This window comes from Ctenopharyngodon idella, chromosome 9 (genome assembly GCF_019924925.1).
Source record: "Ctenopharyngodon idella isolate HZGC_01 chromosome 9, HZGC01, whole genome shotgun sequence".
Classification (NCBI taxonomy): Eukaryota; Metazoa; Chordata; class Actinopteri; order Cypriniformes; family Xenocyprididae; genus Ctenopharyngodon; species Ctenopharyngodon idella.
The window spans coordinates 36,648,481-36,674,793 of NC_067228.1; the positions used below are offsets into that span (position 1 = coordinate 36,648,481).

At 40.8% G+C, this 26,313-nt stretch overlaps 1 protein-coding gene across 4 annotated transcripts; it reads left to right on the plus strand.

Moving 5' to 3' along the window:
- Positions 1-1,181: 1,181 nt before the first annotated feature.
- LOC127518310 (uncharacterized) lies at positions 1,182-24,591 on the plus strand. Of its 4 annotated transcripts, none has more exons than XR_007931532.1 (3): positions 1,182-1,419; positions 17,784-22,830; positions 23,012-24,591. XR_007931532.1 is itself a non-coding variant. In XM_051904786.1 (2 exons), the coding sequence occupies exon 2, from the start codon at positions 11,510-11,512 to the stop codon at positions 12,584-12,586; it is 1,077 nt and encodes a 358-aa protein (XP_051760746.1). In that variant the 5' UTR covers positions 1,182-1,419; positions 11,499-11,509; the 3' UTR covers positions 12,587-13,886. The 4 variants fall into 4 exon arrangements, 1 of the variants encoding a protein (XP_051760746.1); XR_007931531.1 differs by having other exon boundaries at positions 17,784-17,918; positions 19,119-24,591; XR_007931530.1 differs by having other exon boundaries at positions 17,784-24,591.
- The last annotated feature ends 1,722 nt before the right edge of the window (positions 24,592-26,313 follow it).

Here is a 26,313-nt window from a genome sequence, read left to right on the forward strand (position 1 = left end):
ATGTTTGGAATGCCAAAAAAAATAAAATAAATTAAATTCACTGACGGAAGGCTGCTTTCTACTTCCAATTCTCACTTGCGCTTTGTGATGAGCGCTCATGCATGCGACTAGTGCTTAAATGTACTTGCTTCTCAAAATGCTTTTATGAAGCAAAATTTAAAACATAAATAAAAAAATAATATACTGTATTTTGATCGTTAGCTCTAGCTACATTCTTCATGCTAGCTTCACATAGATCGATTGGCTCTTAAATTCAGTTAGATCGGCTTCCTGAAATGCTCATCTGGATCCTCGGCTGGTTCTTCAGTTTAGCAGGAAGAGCCAGAGAGGATTGCCTGGTATGGTCTGTTTAGGGGATTTTGTGCTGCTCTCCCAGTTAAAAAATGGGAGGTTGTCCCCAGAAGATGCTGCTGTTCCTGGTCTTGGCTTTCATGGAGCTCATGAAAAGGACGGGGAATTTAGAACAGAGCCATACCGCCAAATGTAACTTCAGAAAAATATGGCAATGAAAAATTGACTTAAAAAAGTTTGTCTATGGTAATTTTTTGACTTAAGTGGTCCTGACTGAAATGAAAATAACGACATGGCTCTGATCTCCGTGAATACAGTAAGAAACAATGGTAACCTTAACCACATTTAACAGTACATTAGAAACATTTAGAAAGACAATTTACAAATATCACTAAATATATCATGATATCATGGACCATCTGCCATTTTCACTATTGTCCTTGCTTGCTTCACAATACCTGCAGAACTTCTGATGATTCAGCTGTGCAGCTCCAGATGTTAATACTGGCTTGAACATGGGCTGGAGTATGCAAAAGTTGGATCATACATATTAATGATCCCGACTAATCCGTCACAGTCGGTGTTATGTTGAGATTCGCCTGTTTTTCAGTGGTGTTTTGCATGAACGAGATTTACATAAGAAGGAGGAAACAATGGTGTTTGAGACTCACTGTATGTCATTTCCATGTACAGAACTCTAATTATTCAACTATGCCAAGGTAAATTCAATTTTCCATTCTATGGCACCTTTAATAATAAAGGACAGACCAGTAAATGTCACGGACCTGTAGGGAAAGGGTTTGAGAGATTCTCAGACATATAGGGCTGTTTTAATCTTTTTTAAGAACACAGGACGAGAGCACAGGATATAATGTATGAGGATCGTGGTGCTTCTGCCCATCCTGGAGGATGAGGAGCCAGAGAGGAAGCTGAACACACAGCTCCAGCAGAGGGAGGGTGGAGCAATACATTCTCATACACAAAAACAACACGCATCACCCATGTGAGATATACAGCCGGTGGCGGTAATATATATATATAATACTGCTGAGGAGTCAGTGGCCATTAACAAGAAGAAGAAGAAGAAGAAGAAGATTGCTTAGTCACAGTTCTGTGTCCCTGGGGAAGGTAAGGAGGGTTCTCGCTGTTCTCTGTGATATCTATTGGATTTCTTTAATCATATTGACCATACATGCTTGTTAAAGAAATATATTGTTGTTAAGATGTTTATGTATATGTGTGATTATTTTTGATGGATGGTTTTGTAAATTCCATGTGACAGAGCATATATTTTCTGTATATTATATTGTGTTTGAGGTTTATTTGGGTGTTTTGGTGTTTTATTATTTGTATTTTGGATACATCTGACATTTATCTTTATTTGTCATGTTCGAGTTTATTTTTAGTGAGTTTGTGTACCATGTGATTAGTATTAATTTAACTGCAGCCACAACTATATAATTTGCAGTGTATTTTTATTTTGATGTTGATCAGTTACTAACACAGTTGAGTTTGTGTGGAAAGCTGTGGCAGTTCTGTGATGAATGTGGAGATGCTGCTGATGAGGATAAAGAGCCTCATAAAAAGAAAGATGATCTGCTTTGACTGAACCACACCCTCACACACACACACACACACACACACACATATACAGTAAAGCCTTTTGTACCGTCCTCCTGACAACTAATCAATAGGACTGATCAGGAAATGAGGAACAGGAGCTGTGTATTCAGAGACTGAAAAAGCCTTAAATGGAGGAAAAAGATGATGGTTCCACCTTAGAGACAATCACCATATTTATAATGACATTTTCAAATCTGATATAAATCCTAAGAAAATATATTTACCGTTACTACTGTAAATAATGCTAGGCTATATAAAATTAGTATGGCATCTCACTTAATGCTTTCAGAATCTTTACTTTTGTAAATAACTTTGCTTCTGTAGCCTATTTTTAAAATGAATACATTCCAATTACCTCCTGGCTGAATTAAGCGAACAATATTTTTTGCATTTTTTTGCATTTTTTTTTTTGCTATTTTATATCAGGGTTTCTGCAGGTTTCATCAAATCTAATTTAATGCTTTTTAATGCCATATTTTTTTTTTTTTTAATGCCATATATATATATATATATAGTCGGTAAATGTCGATAGATGACGTCATACGGCAATTAGAATATTCATGTCATTGTTGCATTCGCATTCTGTCAACTGTCAGCCCTTTACATTTGTTTGCTTCTCTGCTGCTACCCTTTTTGTTCACATAATATATTTTAATACAGACAAATTCCCAATAAAATTGTTTCATCTATATATTTTTCTGGTTTTGTTGTCAGAGAACATGAAATAATGACTGAAATGCGGCCCATTAAGACTACATACAGGGCTCGACATTAAGCCTTGTCATTCACTTGTACGAGTAAAACAGTTGCTTGTCTGAAAAAAAAAAAGCCAGTAGGTGGCGTCAAGTAACTGTCTTAATAAGTGAGTCATTCATTCAAACGATTCATTCCAATTCATTCAAGAATGAGGCAGTTGTTTATGAATGGGTCATTGAATCTTTGTCTCAACCGATTCGTTCAAAACGCTGAATCACTCAGTAACGAAAACAAGGCTGAGACGCAAGGCTGAGATTCTTTATTTACCATCACGATTAAAAACGTGGCACTGATTTCATACAACAGTTCAGTTAACAAATAGTTAATATTAAGTCACTTACGTTTTAGAAGGAACACGTTTTTCACAGCAGAACCATAGCATAGCAACACTCACCCTGCATCCCAATGTGAGTGTTGCGCTTTGGTTCTGCTGTGATTTTTGTTTGAAACTATTTTCGCTGCTAAAATATAACAAAAACAGTCAATGTTCCTTCTAAAACGTAAGTGACTTAATATGAACTATTTGTTAACTGAACTGTTGTATGAAATCAGTGTCACGTTTTTAATCGTGACGGTAGCCTGTTTAGGAAAACGGCATTCTTGGTCGTGTGATTTTGCTTAACTGTATCAAGTTATGTGTGCTTCGTTCATGTTTCCATTTCTCCTCGAGATGGTGTGCAAGCCTCAACAGCGCAACATTGTTATCGTCAGTACATTATACAGCCTATTATTACCCACTATCGATCGCCACTTAGACTGTAATAAAATCAGTCATTCTCACATTTTTTTTTTATTTTTTTTATTGATGTTTTAATCAGGTCCTTGTCCAGCCAGGCAAGTAAAATTCTCTTTCACTTGCCCCTTCAAAAAATCCACTTATCCCGGCTTCATACTATTTTGACCAGCGTTACTTTCGAGCCCTGACATGTTAAGCGAGAGCTAAAATCCTGATTTATAATCGAGACGTTGTCTGACAAAATCACAATATCTCTCAACATAAGTTAAAGACATTTGCTGTGATTTTGGCTATACGTACACGTAAAATGATCACTCAGGTTAGAAGCAATAGTACCTATTTTATTTGTTCTCTGACAGAGCGCACAGCCTCAACTGAATGCGCTGCTCCTCTCAGCCACTCACTGAACAGCAGACGCAGAGAGAGAGGTGAAAGCAAGCAAGACCTCTCGCTTGTGCGGAAGTACCGGTGTGTCTCGGAAGCTAGATCAGGTTAACAAGTACATTCGTCACAACGCGCTTTCTTGGAAAAAAGTCGCAAAAGGGGTCTAAAAAGTTGCTGAGTTGGCAACCCTGATGCAGCCTTCAGTCTCCAGGTCCCAGCCCGCCGCTGTCCAAAACGACGTTACGGCAATTTTGCACTGGCCAGAGGCAATTACCAAACTGGTTCCACGTGTGTATCACACCAATGTACATATTTTGCGACAGCAAATCAAAGTTATTAATTATGAAGGCTATTTTCAATATAAACTGGTAGTATTATTTTTCTTCAAAACCATCTAAAAAATGTAATGCCTGTAGGAATAAAATGTAATGCTTTTTAATGCCATTTAAGGCCTTAATTTTCGCAAAATCCATTTAATGACTTTTAATGCTTTTTAATGCCCCGCGGATACCCTGTATATGTTGAATTGATGTTCATAAAGAGCGTGACGTCATATCACGATCATTGCAGTGTCCAAAGAAATTTTGCATGCTCAAAGTCTAGTATGACCACGGCTTAAAAGCGCTGCGATTTACCCAAAGCTGAACATTCTTCAACTCTCGGTGAAAAACGCCGAGCCCTCAGAGCTTCAGCGTGAAATAGATGCTCAGCGCCGCGTTACGCTCCCCAGCTACATGTGCTTTTGTTGTTGCTCACTCTTTTTCTGTTTTCTGAAGCAGTGCATCCTTACTTCCGTCAGCATAGAGGAATGGAGTGCACATAATAGTTGTACACATGCCACAAATGTGGTTAGAGGATGACTGTAGTGGCCTAAATTTGTGTAAATTCAAGGCGAGGTGTTTGGCAGATCTCAAACGAACTTACCGCAGCTTGAAGTCTGAGTAGGAGTTGAATGAATAAAATCTTCACACCATTAATTCTTCGGAGTATTATATGTGGATGTGCTACTTTCAGGTGTGCATTACTCATAAATAAATCTCACAAGAACAATACTGTCATCATACCAATTTCAAAAAATAAAGATTTGTTTTTAAAGACAATATTCTTGTTATTCCAAATAGGCTAACAGATTTGTGTGGACACGCAATCGTTGTGATAAAACTCTGACAGCAATTCAAGGACACAACATTGCTAAAGTTTCTGCTCGCGGAAACCCTAAGCAAGGCAGTTAGAGAAAGGAAATAATAAATAACATTACCAAATAAACCCAACTGTGTAAAAACATAAAAATTATAAACAGTTCACATTCAAAGTTGTTACAGCATTTTCCTGAGAAATCCGCAAAGGTAAGACGGACCTACAGATACACTGTTTTGCAGGAAGGTGGACGTTAACTGACGTCATTGTGAAAGAGCCTATAGATGACTACCCACACATTACTGCTGGGTGTTCATTTCATACTCTCTGGTAGCTTATTTAATGTATAAATTAAGATATATGTCCAAAAAAACTGTAAAGAAATGCTACATACTTTGTATTGGTGTTATTGTGGTGTAATAATCTGTTTGGTTGTAAAATGTCGGCTATTGACTGTATGAATTGAGATCAAATAAAATCAATACCTGTGGAATTGTTCACAGACAGCATACGCAGTTCAACTAATAAAGATCTTCATCGCTGGCGAACAATAGGATGCATTTGCAGATTTGTTTTAACTGACTGTAGGTCCACTTCGTCCAACACTGAGAAACCGCTTCAGACGATTCAGTGCGGGCAGGAACTGAACAAATCATTCTCAAACCAATTTAGACAGTTTAGCTAACTTGTTGATCAAGACTTTGAACAGAATCGACTCAAAAAAGGACAAAACTACACGCTTGGAATAAACTACGCACTTCTTAACATGTACAGTATTGCATTAAAATAAAGTAATGCGAGGAATGTCAGGCAAGGATCAGGGCAGGCGGCGGAGGTTCACAAGAGAGTAAGCAGTCAAAACAGTAACAGATAAACAGTCCACAGTGAAGTAAAAGTACAGATTTTTCCTATTCAAATTAAAGTACCCACATTTAAATCTACTCTTAAAAGTACACATTTTCCAAAAAAATACTCCAGTAAATGTACTTCGTTGCCCACCTCTGCTGAGGAGAATTTGTATTATTTAGTTGAATGAGGATGCCCTGTATATAGGATGCCCTGTATGAGCAAAATTTCATGTGAATCTGTCAAGTGAATCTGTCCACTCAACCTGTCTGACAGACTCAGCAAACACAGAATGTTCTCCTAATGTTAGTGTATGGTTGTCATTTGGTTATTTCATTCTCTGTGTCACGAATACGGTTCCCGTGGCTCTTCCTCCCGGCCGCCGGAGGGAGCCGTCACCGGAGTTCTGATCATTTCCCATTCGGACTACATTACCCATGGGCCCTCATTCCTGAGACTGATTGCTCACGCACCTGGGCCGCATTACACTCACACTATTTAAGACACACACACACACTCTCACACCGCAAAGTCTTGATTTGCCAAGGTGATCATTTCTGAGCGTTTCTCCCGTGGACTGTTTATCTGTTACTGTTTGGACTGCTTACTCTCTTGTGAACCTCCGCCGCCTGCCTCGATCCTTGCCTGTTTACTGGACTGTGTACTGCTTGCCGCCTGCCCCGATCTCTGCCTGTCCCTGTTTACGCTATTGCCTTGCCCTTGTCTGCACTGTGCTGTGTTTTGAATAAAAGCTGCAAATGGATCCTCACGCTGTCGACCCATCATTACAGAAGACTTCGCCGCCAAATAATCCAGCAGTTCTCTCGCAGATTTCCACCGAGCTATCAGCACAGGCCAGCCAGCTCGCGGTGCATAAGCACCAACTGACCCGCTTAACATCCCTCACCGAAGAGCTGGTTAAAACCCTGCAGAGTCTGCGGTTCAATCCTCTCGAGGCCGCCATGCCGCTGCCCGCTACACTTGCCAGCCACGCGGTTCCCGCCTCCCTTGCAGTGAACCCGCGCCTCGCTCTGCCAGAAAAGTTTGACGGTAACCCAGCCAAATGTAAGGGCTTCCTTCTGCAATGCTCCCTGTCTGTGAATCAACAGCCCTCACTGTACCCTAACGAATCCAGTCGGATATCGTTCGTATGCTCTTTGCTTACCGGCAAAGCGTTGGACTGGGCCACAGTGGTATGGAGAGAGGACGGCTCCGTTTTCCCCACTTTCGCCGCTTTCCTACAAAGTTTCAAGGAGGCGTTCGAACATCCGGAGGGTGGCAAGAGTGCGGGTGACCAACTTCTCTCACTGAGCCAAGGTAAATCGACAGCAGCCGAATTTGCTTTAAATTTTCGCACCCTGGCTGCCCAAACTAACTGGGTGGAAGACACCTTAAAACTACTGTTCCACAAGAGCTTAACTTTGGAGCTTCAAGCTGAACTGGCATGCCGTGAGGAAGGAAGATCACTAAACTAATTCACTGAACTCGCCATCCACATTGATAATCTCCTTCGATCTCGGCGTCCCAGCCACTTATCCACCACATCCAATGCTATCGCTGAACCCATGCAACTCGGATATACTCCACTTCTTCCCGAAGAACGTGAGAGAAGGTGCCAGCTACATCTGTGTCTTTACTGTGGCCAGGCCGGCCACATCAAGGTGAACTGCCCCATTCGACCCAGCACTCCCAGTCCCAAAGCGGTGAGTGTTTCCCAACATACAGACTATTCATTCAACTGTCTAAGAATCCCCATTCAAATAACTGTCGATGAACGAATCATATCTGCCCATGCACTCCTGGACTCTGGCGCGGCTGGAAATTTCATGTCTGACACATTCATTCACAACCACAAGATTGCTCTAACCAACTGCCATTCTTCGTTAAGAGTGGAGGCGCTAGATGGGAAACCTATTGGAGGGGGAAAAGTGGCGCACATCACCACCGAGCTCGCCCTTCAGGTGGGAGCTCTCCATCATGAACAGATTCGCTTTTACGTCATTCACGGTCTGTCACTCCCCTATCCACTCAAACCATCCCCAACTGCGAGACCGAACCCGATATAAAGTCAACCATACCAGCTGAGTACTTTGATCTAGCAATTGCTTTCAGCAAGAACAAATCGACAGAGCTGCCTCCTCGCCCCAGCGACTGTGCCATAGAACTGCTGCCCGGTACTACGCCGCCTAAGGGCAGAATATTCCCTCTATCACAGCCTGAATCCGCAGCCATGAAGTCATACATTGAGGGGGAGTTGGCTAAGGGGTTCATTCGGCCTTCTACGTCACCAGCTTCCTCTGGCTTCTTCTTTGTTAAGAAAAAGGACGGCAGTTTACGGCCCTGCATTGACTACCGTGGCCTGAACGACATCACGGTGAAGTTTCAATATCCCTTGCCGCTAGTTCCTGCAGCCCTCGAACAACTACGACAAGCCAAATATTTCACCAAGCTGGACCTCCGCTGTGCTTATAATCTAATTCGCATCAGGGAGGGAGATGAATGGAAGACAGCCTTTTCCACCGCCACTGGTCACTATGAGACTCTCGTCATGCCCTTCGGGCTAGCCAACAGTCCCTCAGTCTTTCAATCTTTCATCAACGACGTCTTCCGAGACATGCTCAACCGCTGGGTTATCGTTTACATAGACGACATCCTCATATACTCCAACACCTTCGAGGAACACGTTCAACAGGTACGAGCTGTACTTCAACGCCTGATCCAGCACAAACTATACGCCAAAGCCGAAAAATGCGAGTTTCACCGCACCTCAACCTCGTTTCTGGGCTATGTTATCAGTCAGGAGGGAGTGGCTATGGATGATGGCAAGGTAAAGGCAGTACTAGAGTGGCCCCAACCACGCACTTTAAAAGAATTGCAGCGGTTTCTGGGGTTTGCCAACTTCTACAGGCGGTTCATTAGAAACTTCAGTGGGGTCGCCGCCCCCCTAACTTCCATGACTAAACGCCAGTCCACACGACTCATCTGGTCTCCCGAAGCAGTAAATGCTTTCCAAGAGCTAAAGGAGAGATTCACTTCAGCGCCCATTCTCCGTCACCCAGATCCTGAGCTCCCTTTCATCGTGGAGGTGGACGCCTCCAGTACGGGCATTGGCGCGATTCTCTCACAACGACAAGGTGATCCGGCTAAGATGTTCCCCTGTGCGTTTTACTCCAGGAAATTGTCTGCGGCAGAGCGCAACTACGATGTGGGCAACTGGGAACTGCTGGCAATGAAGGCGGCGCTGGAGGAGTGGCACCACTGGTTGGAAGGGGCGAAATATCCATTTACCATTCTCACCGACATAAAAATTTGGAGTACCTCCGGTCTGCCAAACGTCTGAATCCTCAACAAGCACGATGGGCACTGTTCTTCACCCGCTTTCAGTTCACGTTTACATACCGACCGGGGTCAAAGAATGTCAAGGCGGATGCTCTGTCCCGGCAGGCCGAGGAGGCGGAACGTCCAGAAGATACAGAAAACATAATTCCTGAAACCCTATTACTCACCCCAGTCCAATGGGATGTCATGACCGAGATCTCGCAGGCTAACGAACAAACAGCGCCTCCACCAGCATGTCCACCCAACCGCACCTATGTTCCCGTCCATCTCCGGGACAAATTGCTACATCACGTCCATGACCTTCCCAGTTCCGGCCACCCAGGTATCACCGCCACCCTACACCTTTGGCAGAATCAATTCTGGTGGGAAACCATGCCGGCAGACATTACAAACTTCATCACCAACTGCACCGCCTGTCAAACTTCCAAAACCCCACATCAAGCTCCCGCAGGTCTGTTACAACCTCTCCCCATTCCTCATCGACCCTGGTCCCACATTGCCATAGATTTCGTCACCGATCTTCCCGAATCCCAGGGCCACACCACCATACTCACCATCACTGATCGCTTTTCGAAAGCATGCCGGTTGCTACCTCTCCCCAAACTACCCACTGCATTGGAAACAGCAGAACTCCTGTGCAACCAGGTCTTCCGGCTCTACGGTCTGCCGGAGGACATTGTATCCGACAGGGGCCCGCAGTTCACTTCACGGGTCTGGGCAGCGTTCTTCAAACAGCTGAACGTCAACATCAGCCTCTCTTCTGGGTACCACCCTGAATCCAATGGGCAGACTGAGCGCATGAATCAGGAGCTCACAAGATTTCTACGCACATATTGTCAGCATAATCAATCCGACTGGAGCTGCTATCTAATGTGGGCCGAATATGCTCAAAACTCCCTGCAGAAACCTGCCACCGGCATCACGCCGTTCCAGTGCGTCCTGGGGTTCCAACCACCTCTCTTCCCATGGTCTGGGGAACCATCCAACTTACCCTCTGTCACTGAGTGGATGCGCCGAAGCGAGGCGACCTGGGACATGGCACATCATCACCTGCAAAGAGCTGTAAGACGACAGGAGGTTCAAGCCAACCGACATCGACGCCCCAATCCTTCGTATGCTGTGGGACAGTGGGTTTGGCTGTCTACCAGGGATCTACGACTCAGACTTCCATGCAGAAAACTCAGTCCCAGGTTTGAAGGGCCTTTTCAAGTCACAAAACAAATTACACCTGTATCTTTTCGTCTCAATTTACCTGCTAATTACCGTATTTCTCCCACTTTTCATGTATCGTTGCTGAAACCCTCCGGGGGCCCGAGGGAGGAGCCGGAGGGAGCCGAGGCCCGCAACCCCCCACCCCTGATCATCGAGGGCAAGGAAGCCTACCAGGTTCGAGGGCTACTCGATTCCAGGCGCCGGGGTAGAGGACTGCAATATCTGGTGGACTGGGAGGGGTACGGCCCGGAGGAGCGATCCTGGGTCAACGCGGATGATATCCTCGACCCATCTCTCATTGAGGAGTTTCATCGGACGCATCCGGAGAGACCAGCCCCTCGACCACGTGGCAGACCCCGGCGGCCGCGAGCGGCTCCAGACGCGAGGAAGCGGGCGCCGGGGTCTGATGACCCAGGATCGCTCCTCCGGGCCGTACCCCTCCTAGAGGGAGCCGTCACCGGAGTTCTGATCATTTCCGATTCGGACTACATTACCCATGGGCCCTCATTCCTGAGACTGATTGCTCACGCACCTGCGCCGCATTACACTCACACTATTTAAGACACACACACACACACTCTCACACCGCGAAGTCTTGATTTGCCAAGGTGATCATTTCTGAGCGTTTCTCCCGTGGACTGTTTATCTGTTACTGTTTGGACTGCTTACTCTCTGCCGCCTGCCTCGATCCTTGCCTGTTTACTGGACTGTGTACTGTTCGCCGCCTGCCTCGATCCTTGCCTGTTTACTGGACTGTGTACTGCTTGCCGCCTGCCCCGATCTCTGCCTGTCCCTGTTTACGCTATTGCCTTGCCCTTGTCTGCACTGTGCTGTGTTTTGAATAAAAGCTGCAAATGGATCCTCACGCTGTCGACCCATCATTACACTCTGCTTTAAATGCCAAAGCAGTAAGTCCTAGAAACATCAGGTTTGGTAAAAATGTACTTATTTTAAAATACTCATTCAAAAGGTGCATTTTTGGCATTTTGACATAAAAGTGCTTCTTCTGCAAAATGATTAAACGCACTGAAATAAAAATCATCAGTTAGATTTCATTTTCTTCCCTCACATATAAAGCTGTTTTGGTAATCAATGAGCTCAATCTATAGAAGGACTGAAATAACAGCTTTCATTTGGTGTGGAGATTGAGTGTTTGGTTTATTCTGTGTTGCAGGTTCAGACACGATGAACGGCATTATTCCCAAGAGCAAAACAAAAGGCACTGACATCTGTGGAGCGGGCAAAAACATTTATATAATCCGCTCTGATCTCGGCTGCTATATGGAGACAAGTGATTTAAATAATGGTTCAGACATCTCTATTTTCAGTCTGCATCCTTCCTGCCAAAATGGAGACCATTACCTTGGTGATAAACATGGCTACTTTTACATCATCAAGGGCAGTGAGTACCGCAAATTCAACTACCTGACGACACACAGCGATCACAAAGTTGACACCCTTCATCCCAACTGCCAGGGTGGAGACCACTACTTCTCAGCCTTTGACAAGTTTTACATTATCTTCCAAGAAAAGGGCACTTATCGAATAACAACAGACATGAATACAGACTCGGATGCCGCAGAACACAACCTGCATCCAGACTGCAGAAACGGTCTCTATTACTGGGGCGTGGAATTCATCACTCCATATCCCATGATGCTAGCACGCGCTCCAAGATGCTACAGAATCTACTTCCTCAAGCCAGCCTCAGATTGGGGAGTTCAGTTCTGCAGCAGTACCGACTTCAGCAAAGATAAGTTCTCTGGAGTCTATTCTGTTCATCACAATGTTCTTAACTTCCTCCCTGGTGGGCTGTCAGTAACTAAAGGCCCAGCCTTTGGCATTTGGGAGAATATTAAAACTATAACTAATGACAGCAATACACCAGTGACATGGACAAAGAAAATCAATAAAAAGGTGGGATGGAATAAGGAGAAGATGACTCAGATCACACACCACTGGAAAATAGACACAACAGCCTCGATTGAATCTGGAGCCCTTGCAAAGTTAATTACGAATTTACAGTTCTCCTTTTCTGCAGAATATGGAGGTTCACATGTCAACACTGAAAATGAAAGCTGGAATGAAATGACTGAAGAGGAAGAACAACTCTCATTTGAGCTGAAGCCACAAGAGCGTTTATATCTGTGGCAGTACAGAATGGGTCTTGGTCAAGAACAAGTGTTGTTCTGCCGTGATTTAAAGATTGACGATGAGCCAAACCCTCCAACTGAAGTCCCGCTGCCACCCGCACAATCATGAAAACATATTTTAGGATGCTTTAACCCCAAAGATAATCAAGTGGTTCAATTATATACCTTAATTATAACTTCTCAAGTAATTATTTAGAAATTTGCATGCATTGCTTAAAATGAGGCTGTATGTAATGATTTGGCATTAGTGGAATGACAGCAGAAGGACTGAGAATCCAAACGCAGTTTAATTTGTCATTACAGTTGTCATTAATTTGTATTACAGTTTCTAAAAACGTTCAATGAGGTTTCATACTTAAAATGTATTAATCTATTAGTTAGTGAATCGGCTATGCACATAGTTAATGCACTATGAACTAACATGAATGATCAAGGTATAATTATTGTTAAAATATACAACTGTAAAATGTTAAAATGCATTACTAAATGTTGAAATTATCAATGAACAATACTTTTATTAACCTTAATGTTACAGATGGACTCTTATTGTAAAGTGTTACCATCTCATATAAATCCAAACAGTCATGCTTAAAAACCTTCTTTAAATATCTACACATAGTAATACTGACAATACTGTTTAAATGTGCATGTACACTTTTGTTTGTTGAGCTGTTGTATAAAGTCAATGTCACATTTGAAATTGTGTGGATATTAGGGAAACAATGCATTCTTGCTGGTATAATATGATCAACATTAAAAACAATAGCTCACAGAAGGGTAGCCTATGTTTTTGTATCAAAGAGGGCCCGGGCGGATTGGGGGCCCGCTATTACGGGGTTAAGTATACTTCGGGCGTCCGCGCACCGTCCGCGTTGTGTAATTTTCGTCACCAAGAGGGTTCACAGTCGTCCGCACTCCCCCTCCGCGTGCAGATTTTTGTGATGGCACGGACAGTGTGTGTACCGTACAACAGCCCATGCCTGAGTGAATTGAGTGCTTGAAAACAGAAGTCCACTAGATAGTGCGCAGTGCACACGCCGAACGCGTCTTTCTGAAGCCAAATACTTTCAAAGGCTCGCACGCGCGTCTGTGCGCGAGACAGAAACCCGTTCACATATGTTCAGAAAAATCAAGTATAATGGAAGTAATGTTGTCAATATTCGCTTTGTGGGTTTCTGAAACTTATGCATGCAGTAATGTAAGAAGTACAGAGTTTTAAATGAGTCATATTGGTTTTCTGAAAAAAACGGCTACGTCTGCACATTTTAAGATACTGCACAAGATGTGAATAAATGTAACTCCTACATTCACTGCTGGGGTAGATACTTTTTATTCAACAAAATAAAATGCACGTAAATCGTAATGGAAACATATTTAGAGAAGAAAGTTAGGTAACACTTTAGAATAATGGTCCGTCATTAATAAGTAACTATGCAGTAAGTAATGCAGGACTAATGAGTAGTACTACATTAACACTTCAGCTACTACTATTAACTAATATAGAAACAAGCTTAACTAATCAGTAAGTAATATCAAATTTAGTACTAAGATAGTTCCTTATTAGCTAATCAATAATTACTGAATGAGATTGGCATCATTAATAACTAATAGGTAACTATGACAAATCATAAAGAATTACTAATTAATTACTAATCACAACATTAAAGTGTCTGAGATGTGAGCAATTGTCTTTTTTTTTTACTCTCAACTTGATCATGAAATGCATAATTACTTAAGTGTTACCTAGTCACTATGCAGGAACTATAGTGATCTGGACCCTTATTTAAAAAGTGAAAAAGATGTTTTTCACTTTAAAATAATGGTCCAGATCACTAGTAGTTACTGCATAGTGACTAGGTAACACTTGTGTAATTAGTGATGCATTTTATGACTATATTCAGAGCAGTGGCGTGCAGTGGTGTTCTGAAATGAGGAGGCACATTTTTTATTTATTTATGAATCAATGTAAATTCATGTGCATTACTCTTAACGTTGACACATCTTCCTTGTTAAATGAACATTACTTTACATTATGTAGGAAACTTTTTTACTTTATGTAGGAAGCTGTATCTTGAGCTTGTCTTGCCAAATGGTTAGGAAGTGCATGAAGACAAAAGGTTAATGTTACAGACACCTGGGCTGCCTGCCTTGATCTCCTTAAATTGTCATTATCTTTACCTCAAAATGTTAAATACAATATACTTCACCTTAATATTTCATGTGAGGTTATGTCAGGATGTAGGATCAGCAGATCTTAAACAGATTCTTAAATTTGTAATCCCACAATTACATCAAAAAAGAAACCAAAGACAATTCTATTTTGTAATTTTACATTAACAACGTATTGTAATAAATGTTCCATTTATCAAAACCAAGTCAATCTCATCAAGTTAGTGTTTTAAGCATTTCTACATTCATTCCAAAATAATAACTAAAGGCAATAATAATTTAAACAATATATTTTATGTGTTTATTGATGTTTTTCTTTTTAATTGTCAACTTAGGATATTTTAGATCATCAGTCATGCTCCGTAAACACTGTCTGTCACAGACACGAATTGTATTTTTAATTTCACCAAGCTGATTTTACTAAAAAAAACCCCGCAGTCATCATGCTTTCAGTCCATTTCAAGTTTGATTTTGACGTGACATAAAGCAGTGATATCTAACTGGGTGATCTGTTTACTTTTCAATTAGTCTTCCCATTGACACCATCATTTGTTCATTCAAACTGACGCGCGGGACGTGCACGTCAACAAGTGGCGGAATTTATCGCACAAACCAATCATATCCAATCATAACCAATCACATCCAATCATAGCGCGATGGAGACATTGCCTCCTCTCACGTGACTTTCCCCCATTCATTCTCAATTACCCCCCACAAAACCCACCGCACGCCGGGGGTCTGATGGATTTCTATGAGAGCAAAGGGAGGCATGACTCCTGCTGTAACTTTACCTGAGGGTGTCGCTGTTGGGCAGCGTTCCTTAAGAAATACGAGCGACTTGTGCTCTTTTTAATGTCATAATTTGTAATATTTGTGTTGTTTTATATGTAATATGGATTATTTTCTCATCCTATTTTTTTTGAGGAGGCACTGCCTCCCTTGCCACCTTGGAGGAAACGCCCCTGATTCAGAGTAAAAATGATGAATGATTACTTCTAATGTTCTTTACAATTTGTCAGTTAGGTTAATAGTTATTAATGATGCTAATCTCATTCAGTAATTATTGATTAGCTAATAAAGAACTATCTTCTAAATTTGTTATTACTTACTGATTAGTTAAGCTTGTTTCTATATTAGTTAATAGTAGTAGCTGAAGTGTAAATGTAGTACTCATTAGTCCTGCATTACTTACTGCATAGTTACTTATTATTGACAGACCATTATTCTAAAGTGTTACCAAAAGTTCTAGTAAATTTATTAGGAAAAAAACTTGCATTAAAAAAGTCTGTGACAGAATTCATTTATAACTGGAATAATCTTCTGACTCATCGCAACTGAAATGATGCTATGATCATTCTGAAATTCCAAAGACAGAGTCGAATCGGTTGAATTCAAACTTGGACTGTGTTGAAAAGCCGTTTTTGACATTTTTGAAATAGATCCGCAATGCAAAGTCATAATGATGGAGGAGCACATATAGAACTGTAGTGCTGTTGTTGTCTATACAAGTTTTAGGGCTGGACGATATGACAAAATATATAACACTGATATAAGTGATCACTTCGATTTAGACCTACCTATATTGTATTTATATAAAGTGTTCACAGGCCGATTTGCTTTATGTATTTCCCCGGCGTCGAAATCAGGCACATATAAATGTCAGGAAACACGATTCTGTTACAGTTCACGTCTCCCCTGGACTCCATTCCCATCATCCTCCCTGTCTCACACCTGCACGCATTTCCGAATCAACTCCCTATCATCACGGATTTCCTGCACCTGGATCACATCGTTATCACTCCCTTTAAATGGACTCACTTCCCTGCACTCCTTTTCTGTTCTTATGTTTGCCTATGTGTACTTTGGTTTAGTTGTTCTGTGTTCCTTTGCTAAATAAACCCACTTTTATTGCTGTCCGATCCTGAATTGTTCCTGCTGCACCTAGACACTATAACAGATTCCTGGCTGCATGACAATATCCATGGATTAGGTTTATTTGACAAGTTGTAGGGAACACTTTCGAGCCCAACCTTTAGTGTAATCATTTGTTTTACTCACATTTTCACAGTTTCTCCTATTAAATCCAGTCATACATCAGTTCTTTTACCACTCAGTCCAGCTGAGGGAGCGCGTTCCGGCGGGAAAGTGACATCAATGTATACCCTCTATTCGACAAAAACAAAACGTGATTTCAAAAGAGTGATTTCTTTTAGTCACCTTTCAGTCTCATCTTTTTTCGTCAACAATATTGCATTGATTTGATATTGTGTTGATTTAGCCACAGTTATCATTCATTGACATTGGTGTCGTCTCTCATTGTCTAGTCTTAGTCATGGAAAAAAAAGACATCAATAAACATTTTTCATCATAGTTTTCATTAACGAAATTAATATGCGGTTCATGCAGTGATATTTATATTTTATGACAGACCTAGGTTTGGATGTTTTGGTAATGGCCTTTATTCATGCAAAATAAAAGTCTGATAACTTGCACTTTGTGATTAAGAAGATTGAGTGAATGTAGGTTATAGTTCTGGTGGATGAAGGGCACCCTCAAGAGGCCCTAATAGTCTTAATGCGGAATAATCTTCTGACTCATCGCAACTGAAATGATGCTATGATCATTCTGAAATTCCAAAGACAGAGTCGAATCGGTTGAATTCAAACTTGGACCCTGAGATTAATCCAAGGTCCACACCAGGCAGAGGGTCAAGTAGTGGTGTGACATTTGAACCCAGGCTTCAGAGCTTGTGTCGAGCATAAATGGGCATGCCAGAAGAAGACTGGATGCTTGTGTTGGTAGCGTAGAAATCAAGTGACCAATGACAAACAAAGCCTCACTTTCTGTCCAATCACGTGCACGATTCACTTTGCGTGTCGGAATGTTCGGACCCAGAGTAGATTTTCATCATCCTGCATGACTTTCTTCATTTTGATGAACACTATTGGAGATTTATTAATAAATATCCTGACGCATCCAAGCTGTATAATTGTTACGGAACACAGACTCACAACAAAGTTAGAATGAATCTGAGTGTTTATTGAACGTGGTAGATGAAGCAAACAGGCAGGTGAGTATGGTAGTCAAAACAGAAATACAATAATGAAGGATAATACTGACAGTTCTTTGTTTTGCAGATGGTTGGAGGAGATCGTGGATACGAGCAGCCGAGCACACACTTCGGTGAGTATGGAGGAGGATGGAAGGAGTCCGGGAATGGGAGACGCCGGAGACACGGAGGATCAGGAGAGACGAAGGAACAACAATGCATGGTGAAGTGTGTGCTTTTATGCTGCAGTGATATTGAGGTGATGATGATCAGGTGTGGGTAATTAGTACTCTGGTGATAGAGATCTCTGTGACTGGGTGGTGATGGAGCATGGCCGATCTCTGACAATAATGGCAGTGAACAGGGTTCACGAGTATGCGCTGAAGAAAGTGTCTCCCTCCACATCCATCCATCATAAACGTACTCCACACAGCTCCAGGGGGTTAATAAAGGCCTTCTGAAGTGAAGTGATGCGTTTGTGTAAAATAATCTCCATATTTAACAAGTTATGAAGTAAAATATCTAGCTTCCACCAGACCGCCTTCCGTATTCAGTGTACGAAGAAAGCTGCTTCAGGGAAAGGGTTCAAGCCCATGTGGTTAAAGTGCATAACATGTCTGTTAAACACTTCACGCTTTCTTAATCTGAGTCCCTTTAAAACACCCCAGTGATGATGCTCTGTCCAGACATACTGTAGAATAACAAGCATGGCGTGGTCCTATACCTGAATACTTCATTTGCATGCTTTGTTTAAGGTCGCCTCCCTGGTGCTTTGTCTCTATCCATAAGCACGGCCCCCTAAAATGTATATAAACTTCAATGTACACTGCCTTAGTTAGACTTGATGACTGCAGCTACCGACAGCACGTGTTCTCAATAAAGAATCCTGTTGAAGATACATCAAAGTCTCCCGGTCTTCTCTTCTGAGATTTCCAACACTAGCAATAGGACACACTTGGATCAGGGATTGAATGTTATTATGGTTTTTACTCAAAATGCAAATGTTATTTTTAATAATAACATTATTATTACTATTACTTTTATTCTTTCCCATATGTAACATTTATGGTGTATTTACCAGGTGAGAAGTGTGTGTGTGTGTGTGTGTGTGTGTGTGTGTGTGTGTGTTTCAAAGCTTTGTGTACACAGTTTGATCACTTTTTTTCAAGAGTAAATCATATGGATGGAATAATTGAGAGTTTTTCCTCTTTGATTTGTACTTTGTAGACAGTCCCTATTTGCTATTTTACATTACTAAATGTATATGTTTGTCACGGACAGAAGGGTAGGAGACAACAGGTTTGCAGAAATAACTGAGTTTATTTCCAAACAGCAAGGAATAACAGAAGTGCAGGTAAGTAATGGTTAAATGGATATTTGAGATGGTGAAACAGAAGTGGTAATACTGTCCTTTCTCTTGCAGGTGGATGACTCATGGATGGTTGAAGGCGAAGTGGTGGAGTGAACTCACGGAGACGGTAGGGAGACACACACACAGATACTATGCACGAAGACTGGGAGGCACGCTGGAACGGTAAGGGTAAGTATTCACAATGAGCTGGAGCATTGGAAGAGTAGTCCTTGTATCAACGAGACCAGACAGTGAACTGAGGTGAGTGCTGTGCTTAAGTGTCTGGTGGTGATTGTGTGATGATGGGGATCAGGTGTGTGTGTTAGAACTCTGGTGAGGGAGTGCGCTGTGATTGGCTGATGGAAGAGCCTGGCGGGTCTGTGACAATGTTGTGATACAGCAGATTAAACACATAAACTACATTGTGTGTTCTCTGCTACATTTAAAACAATTCAAACACAACCTGTTTTTTTGTTCATATGTTAATCGTTATTGATCTATTGAAGTTTTGAAGCCATACCTGCAAACTCCAAAGTGGTGAAATAGGTGACTTGTTTACAAAGTAAAAAAAAGTTTTCGTGATTTTAACATTGCATTCTGGTGCATTCTGACAAGAAAATAAGTGGAAAAAACAACATTTGCTTCAAGTAAAAAAAACAAACAAACAAACAACAACAAAAAAAAACATTTATTAACACTAGGGCTGGACATTGACAAAAATTTTACAATTGGATTAGATTTTGATTCAGAAGCTTGCGATTTGATTTCGATTTGATTACCCTTAATTCAATATTGATTAATTTGGGGCCTATCAGGTACAGTACATGGCAAATTTCAACTATTACAACTATTGCTGTAAACTATACAGGGAACCACAGCTGGTACATCATTATAATATTAAAGGTTAAAATTAATTGATTTGTAAGCTACTTATAAATTACACATAAATAAGTTTTATAATAAGGTTATAATAAATTTTTAATGACATAATTATGTTTCTACTCATTTTTAATACTGTTCCTACAAACCCGATTCCAAAAAAGTTGGGACACTGTAAAAATTGTGAATAAAAAAGGAATGCAATAATTTACAAATCTCATAAACTTATATTTTATTCACAATAGAATATAGATAACATATCAAATGTTGAAAGTGAGACATTTTGAAATGTCATGCCAAATATTGGCTCATTTTGGATTTCATGAGAGCTACACATTCCAAAAAAGTTGGGACAGGTAGCAATAAGAGGCCGGAAAAGTTAAATGTACATATAAGGAACAGCTGGAGGACCAATTTGCAACTTATTAGTTCAATTGGCAACATGATTGAGTATAAAAAGAGCCTCTCAGTGTGGCAGTGTCTCTCAGAAGTCAAGATGGGCAGAGGATCACCAATTCCCCCAATGCTGCGGCGAAAAATAGTGGAGCAATATCAGAAAGGAGTTTCTCAGAGAAAAATTGCAAAGAATTTGAAGTTATCATCATCTACAGTGCATAATATCATCCAAAGATTCAGAGAATCTGGAACAATCTCTGTGCGTAAGGGTCAAGGCCAGAAAACCATACTGGATGCCCGTGATCTTCGGGCCCTTAGATGGCACTGCATCACATACAGGAATGCTACTGTAATGGAAATCACAACATGGGCTCAGGAATACTTCCAGAAAACATTGTCTGTGAATACAATCCACCGTGCCATTCGCCGTTGCCAGCTAAAACTCTATAGGTCAAAAAAGAATCCATATCTAAACATGATCCAGAAGCGCAGGTGTTTTCTCTGGGCCAAGGCTCATTTAAAATGGACTGTGGCAAAGTGGAAAACTGTTCTGTGGTCAGACGAATCAAAATTTGAAGTTCTTTTTGGAAAACTGGGACGCCATGTCATCCGGACTAAAGAGGACAAGGACAACCCAAGTTGTTATCAGCACTCAGTTCAGAAGCCTGCATCTCTGATGGTATGGGGTTGCATGAGTGCGTGTGGCATGGGCAGCTTACACATCTGGAAAGGCACCATCAATGCTGAAAGGTATATCCAAGTTCTAGAACAACATATGCTCCCATCCAGACGTCGTCTCTTTCAGGGAAGACCTTGCATTTTCTAACATGACAATGCCAGACCACATACTGCATCAATTACAACATCATGGCTGCGTAGAAGAAGGATCCGGGTACTGAAATGGCCAGCCTGCAGTCCAGATCTTTCACCCATAGAAAACATTTGGCGCATCATAAAGAGGAAGATGCGACAAAGAAGACCTAAGACAGTTGAGCAACTAGAAGCCTGTATTAGACAAGAATGGGACAACATTCCTATTCCTAAACTTGAGCAACTTGTCTCCTCAGTCCCCAGACGTTTGCAGACTGTTATAAAAAGAAGAGGGGATGCCACACAGTGGTAAACATGGCCTTGTCCCAACTTTTTTGAGATGTGTTGATGCCAGGAAATTTAAAATCAACTTATTTTTCCCTTAAAATGATACATTTCCTCAGTTTAAACATTTGATATGTCATCTATGTTGTATTCTGAATAAAATATTGAAATTTGAAACTTCCACATCATTGCATTCTTTTTTTATTCACAATTTGTACAGTGTCCCAACTTTTTTGGAATCGGGTTTGTACTCATTTTTAATATCGACCTAAACATTTAAATGGTGGCTGTCATAAAACGGTTTTATTCATTCATTCTTCAAGTACATGAATATGCAATGGCCTATAGTCACATATCAAAATGCTCCTCTCTAAGTTCATTTTTGTAGCTGACTAACACGTTTTTTGACATTGAACAGCTTTTCTGAGGTAAATGTTATGGTTAATGTGGAATTTTTACAAACTATTTTATTGCCGTTTTTCCGCGGTTGAAACAATGGAGGAATTGATCGATTAACATTACATATGACATGATACGGATTTCAGTAAGTTGTACTGGATCTTTCAACGCCAAAAAAGATCACGACGTCTATGGTAGCACTCTAGTCTATGGGAAAGTAGCCCATTTTCGATTCTTGTGAGGTTTATTGTAACTGCAAACTCACCCTGACACGCCCCACCCCCGAGAACAAAAAAACTCTTCAGATCTACACTGTTCACATAAATGACATATTTTGATTCAAAACGGCGAGTTTCGCCAAAAAGCGACTAGTTTGCAGGTATGGAAGCTGACGAATGTCAAACGTCCAACATCAGACCAACTTTATATCGGTGTATTGTGAGTCAGTGAACGGAAAAGAATTAAAAAAGGAAGACATTCACAGACAAATGTCGTTTATTCATGCGGCTGCTATAAATGTCTGAGAATGACGTCACATGTATTAATGATAAACGATGAAGATCAGCGATGTTTGATGCTGGAAAGACTTTCTGAACACAAATGATGTGCAACAAAACACTATTTCATGGAGTCTGTAATTATTGACCAGTGATAGGCTTTGTCTTTTCCATCGCGCTGATCAAAACTTCTCTTTCTGCAGCTCTTCATTAAAATCACACCTGTTTTGATCCTCCATTTTAATCTGGAGCGTTTCTTCACAGCAGCTGCTCTTGGTAACAGACCTGAGAGTCGATCACCGAAATGATGGATGCTTTAAGATTTCACAACTACAGATGAGATTCTGTGAGAGAGGAGAAGATCCTAAATCAAGTTCAGATCTGAGAAAAATCCTAAATTAACTCGTCAGACCTGAACTCAAGACTGAAGATAGAAAGTTAAATCCAGACGAGAGCAAAGCATGCTGGGAACTAAACATCCACTTCTCAGTTTCAGTTCATTCAACACAAATGATAAAGTAAACTTCATTTTGATATATTTAAGTGGATTTTACACAATTAAATTAGGACAGAATGTCAGTAATTGTGTGGTTTTAACTCATTTTAATTAAGTTCATTTAACAAGCAGCAGAAATCATGTTTACAGTGTAGATGGACAGATTGATAATTCCTGATTGTGATGTGTTTTATCTCCATCAGATTCCCATCAGCTCACTCTGGATCTGAACACAGTGAATAAACGCCTCCGTCTGTCTGAGAGAGACACAGTGATTACTAACACTTACCGAGAGCTTCAGTCGTATCCTGATCATCCAGACAGATTTGATTATCATCATCACGTGTTGTGTAGAGATTGTGTGTGATCGACGCTGTTACGGGGAGATTGAGTGGAGTGGAGAATATGTGTTTATATCAGTGTCATATAAGAGCATCAGCAGGAAGGGACGGGGTCATGAGTGTCGGTTTGAATATAATGATCAGTCCTGGAGTTTGAACTGCTATTCCTACAGATACTTATTCAGACACAATAACATAGAGACTGTTCTCCCTGTAGAGCCCATCATCAGCAGGAGAACAGGAGTGAATAATGTGGATCACTATAGAGCAGGAGTGTATGTGGATCACAGTGCAGGAACTCTGTCCTTCTACAGCGTCTCTGGAGACACAGTGATCCTCATCCACACAGTCCAGACCACATTCACTCAACCGCTCTATCCTGGGTTTAATGTTTATCTTACTGGATCATCAGTGAAACTGTGTTGATGAATCAGAACAGACTGACGAGAGATTCTACCCATAATGCTTTGAGCTCATGATGAATCAGTGACAGTGAGATGTTATAGAGTCTCTTCATTACATTAATACTGTCACTGAAATATAATGTCAGAATAAATGTGTGTGTGTGGGTCATGATGAGTGATGGTGTGTGTGCGTTTTTGTGATTTATGAGGACATAAATTTGTATAATGACATGGGTATTACACTGGTATTACAACGTAAACATGAAATATGAGGACATTTCATGAGTCCTCATATTTAAAATAGCTTTAAAAACATACTAAACAATGTTTTATTAAAAATGTAAAAATGCAGACAGTTTCCTGTGATGGGTAGGTTTAGGGGTAGGGGTAGTGTAGGGGGAGAGAATGTACAGTTTGTACAGTATAAAAACCATTATGTCTATGGAATGTCCCCACAATTCATATTGTGTGTGTGTGTGTGTGTGTGTGTGTGTGGCAAGGAGATTTGCAATTTGTGAACACAGAACAGGACGGAGTAAAAGGGAAACAGTCAATGACTGTATAACATCAGATTGATCAAAGATGCATCAGAAGAAGAGAGACAGATGGCATCAAATACAGCATTTTACATTACAGTGTGTATGCTATGTGATACTGTAAACAGAATACCATGGTAGAGTCTGCTACATTACTGTAACTCACTCTTATAAAGGTCAACTACAGTATTCAGTCATATGGTACAGTGAGAACATTTACTGTATTATAGCAAACTCTGTTGTACACAAAACCTCATGACTGTGTCATACATCACACCTTTTGAGAAGACTGAATAAATACTATTAAAAACATTATGGATTTTATGTCAGTTATGTAATTTAGGTAATGTAAGTGTATTTTCTAATGTCATCTGTATCCTGTGTAATTATTTCGGCATCAAGGGTGATTTGAAACATGTATCTTACATTGTTTGTTATTGAATGAACTGAATGTTAAAAGTGCTAAACTGAAAGAAGATCATACTGTTGTGTTTCTGTGATTAAACTAAATGTTCTCATTACATATCACAATGATCTTGTGTATTGAAACAGTGATTATGAAGAATGAAAATTTGTACAACTAGAATGAAAGCATGAGATCAGGTTTTGCTGTGTTACAAGTGTGATCAGTTTGGAGTTTTGTACTAAGAGTTTTGAAAATATCCACCTTACTTGTGAAAATAGTACCAAAGTGAATAAAAAAAACCCTGTAAAGCAGGAAAAACAACAGACCACACTGCGACAGCTCTCTTGCAAGCAGAGCAGAATCGATGGAGAGAGGTACTCAAACATTTGATCAGCATCATTCAATCATTGGCTGAAAGAAACCTTGCTCTCAGAGGATCAGCAGACACCATCAACAGTCAGAACAACAGCAGTTTTCTGAAAGAGGCAGAATATCTTGCAAAGTATGATCCAGTTTTAAATGACCGCGTCAGACGCATCAACTCTGGTGAAAATCACACTACCTACTTGGGGAAAATGATCCAAAATGAACTCATTGCTTGTATAAGTGGAAAATACTTAGCACTATGGTGACAGAAATAAAGTAGTCAAAGTATTTTGCTATCATTTTAGATTGCACCCAGACATCAGTCACCAGGAACAAACGTCAGAATTGTCAACACCCCCAGAGATTAATGTGCACTTTCTGGGTTTCCTACCTGCTCCAGAGTCCACTGGCCTTGGCCTATCTTCTGAACAAGCTGGAGGAGCTGGGCATGCATTTTCAAGACTGCAGGGGTCAGTCATATGATAATGGCTCCAACATGAAGGGGAAAATAAAGGGGTGCAGGCCAGCTGCTTGAAAGAGATGCTCATCCTCTTTATGTTCCATGTGGGACACACTCCCTAAATCTAATGGTTGCAGATTCAGCAAAGCAGTCAGTAGATGCCATCAGCTTCTTTGGCATAGTTCAGAAGCTTGTTCTCAACTTGTTCTCTGCTGCTCCTCAAAGGTGCCATTCTTAAGCAGCATGTCCAGATCACGCTCAAGTCATGAGGGGCTTTCGCACCGGAGGAACCTTTTCATAGTTCCTAGAACTACTGGCTGAAGTACCCAAATTTTGCGCAGGAACTGTAGGATTTATTTTCTCTTCTGTGTCATTCTTATACATTGTTTACATCCAGGGTTAAGATTGAACCACTGCAGTCACATGACTGTTTTAACGATGTCTTTAGTACTTTTCTGGGCCTGAAAAGTGATTATATTGCTGTCTATGGACGAGTCATATACCTCTCGGATTTCATCAAAAATATCTTAATTTGTGTTCTGAAGATGAACGAAGGTCTTACGGGTGTGGAACGACATGAGGGTGAGTAATAAATCACATAAATTTCATTATTGGGTGAACTAACCCTTTAAGAGTTTTTATTAGATTTATGTATATATTCTATTAATAAACATTTTATTTTCACTTCTGGCTAATGATTGCTCACTTAAGTTACTGTGTTGCAGTGTTTTTGTTAAAATAAATTTTGGAATTTATAAAAAAAAATAATTACAAACTCAAACTAGAATCTTTTGTAGAATCTTTATCAGTAGAATGTTTTAATCACTTTAGAAGAAGGCAGAGTAGGAATTGACCCTTCGCCGGGAGTTTGATTGACAAGCGATCTAACCAATCATAACGACGAATCCGCCATTTTGTCCGACAAAGCAGTCAGGAGTTAGAAGATTAACCTCGGTGGACTTGAACTTGAAAAATTGTGTGTATTTACGTCT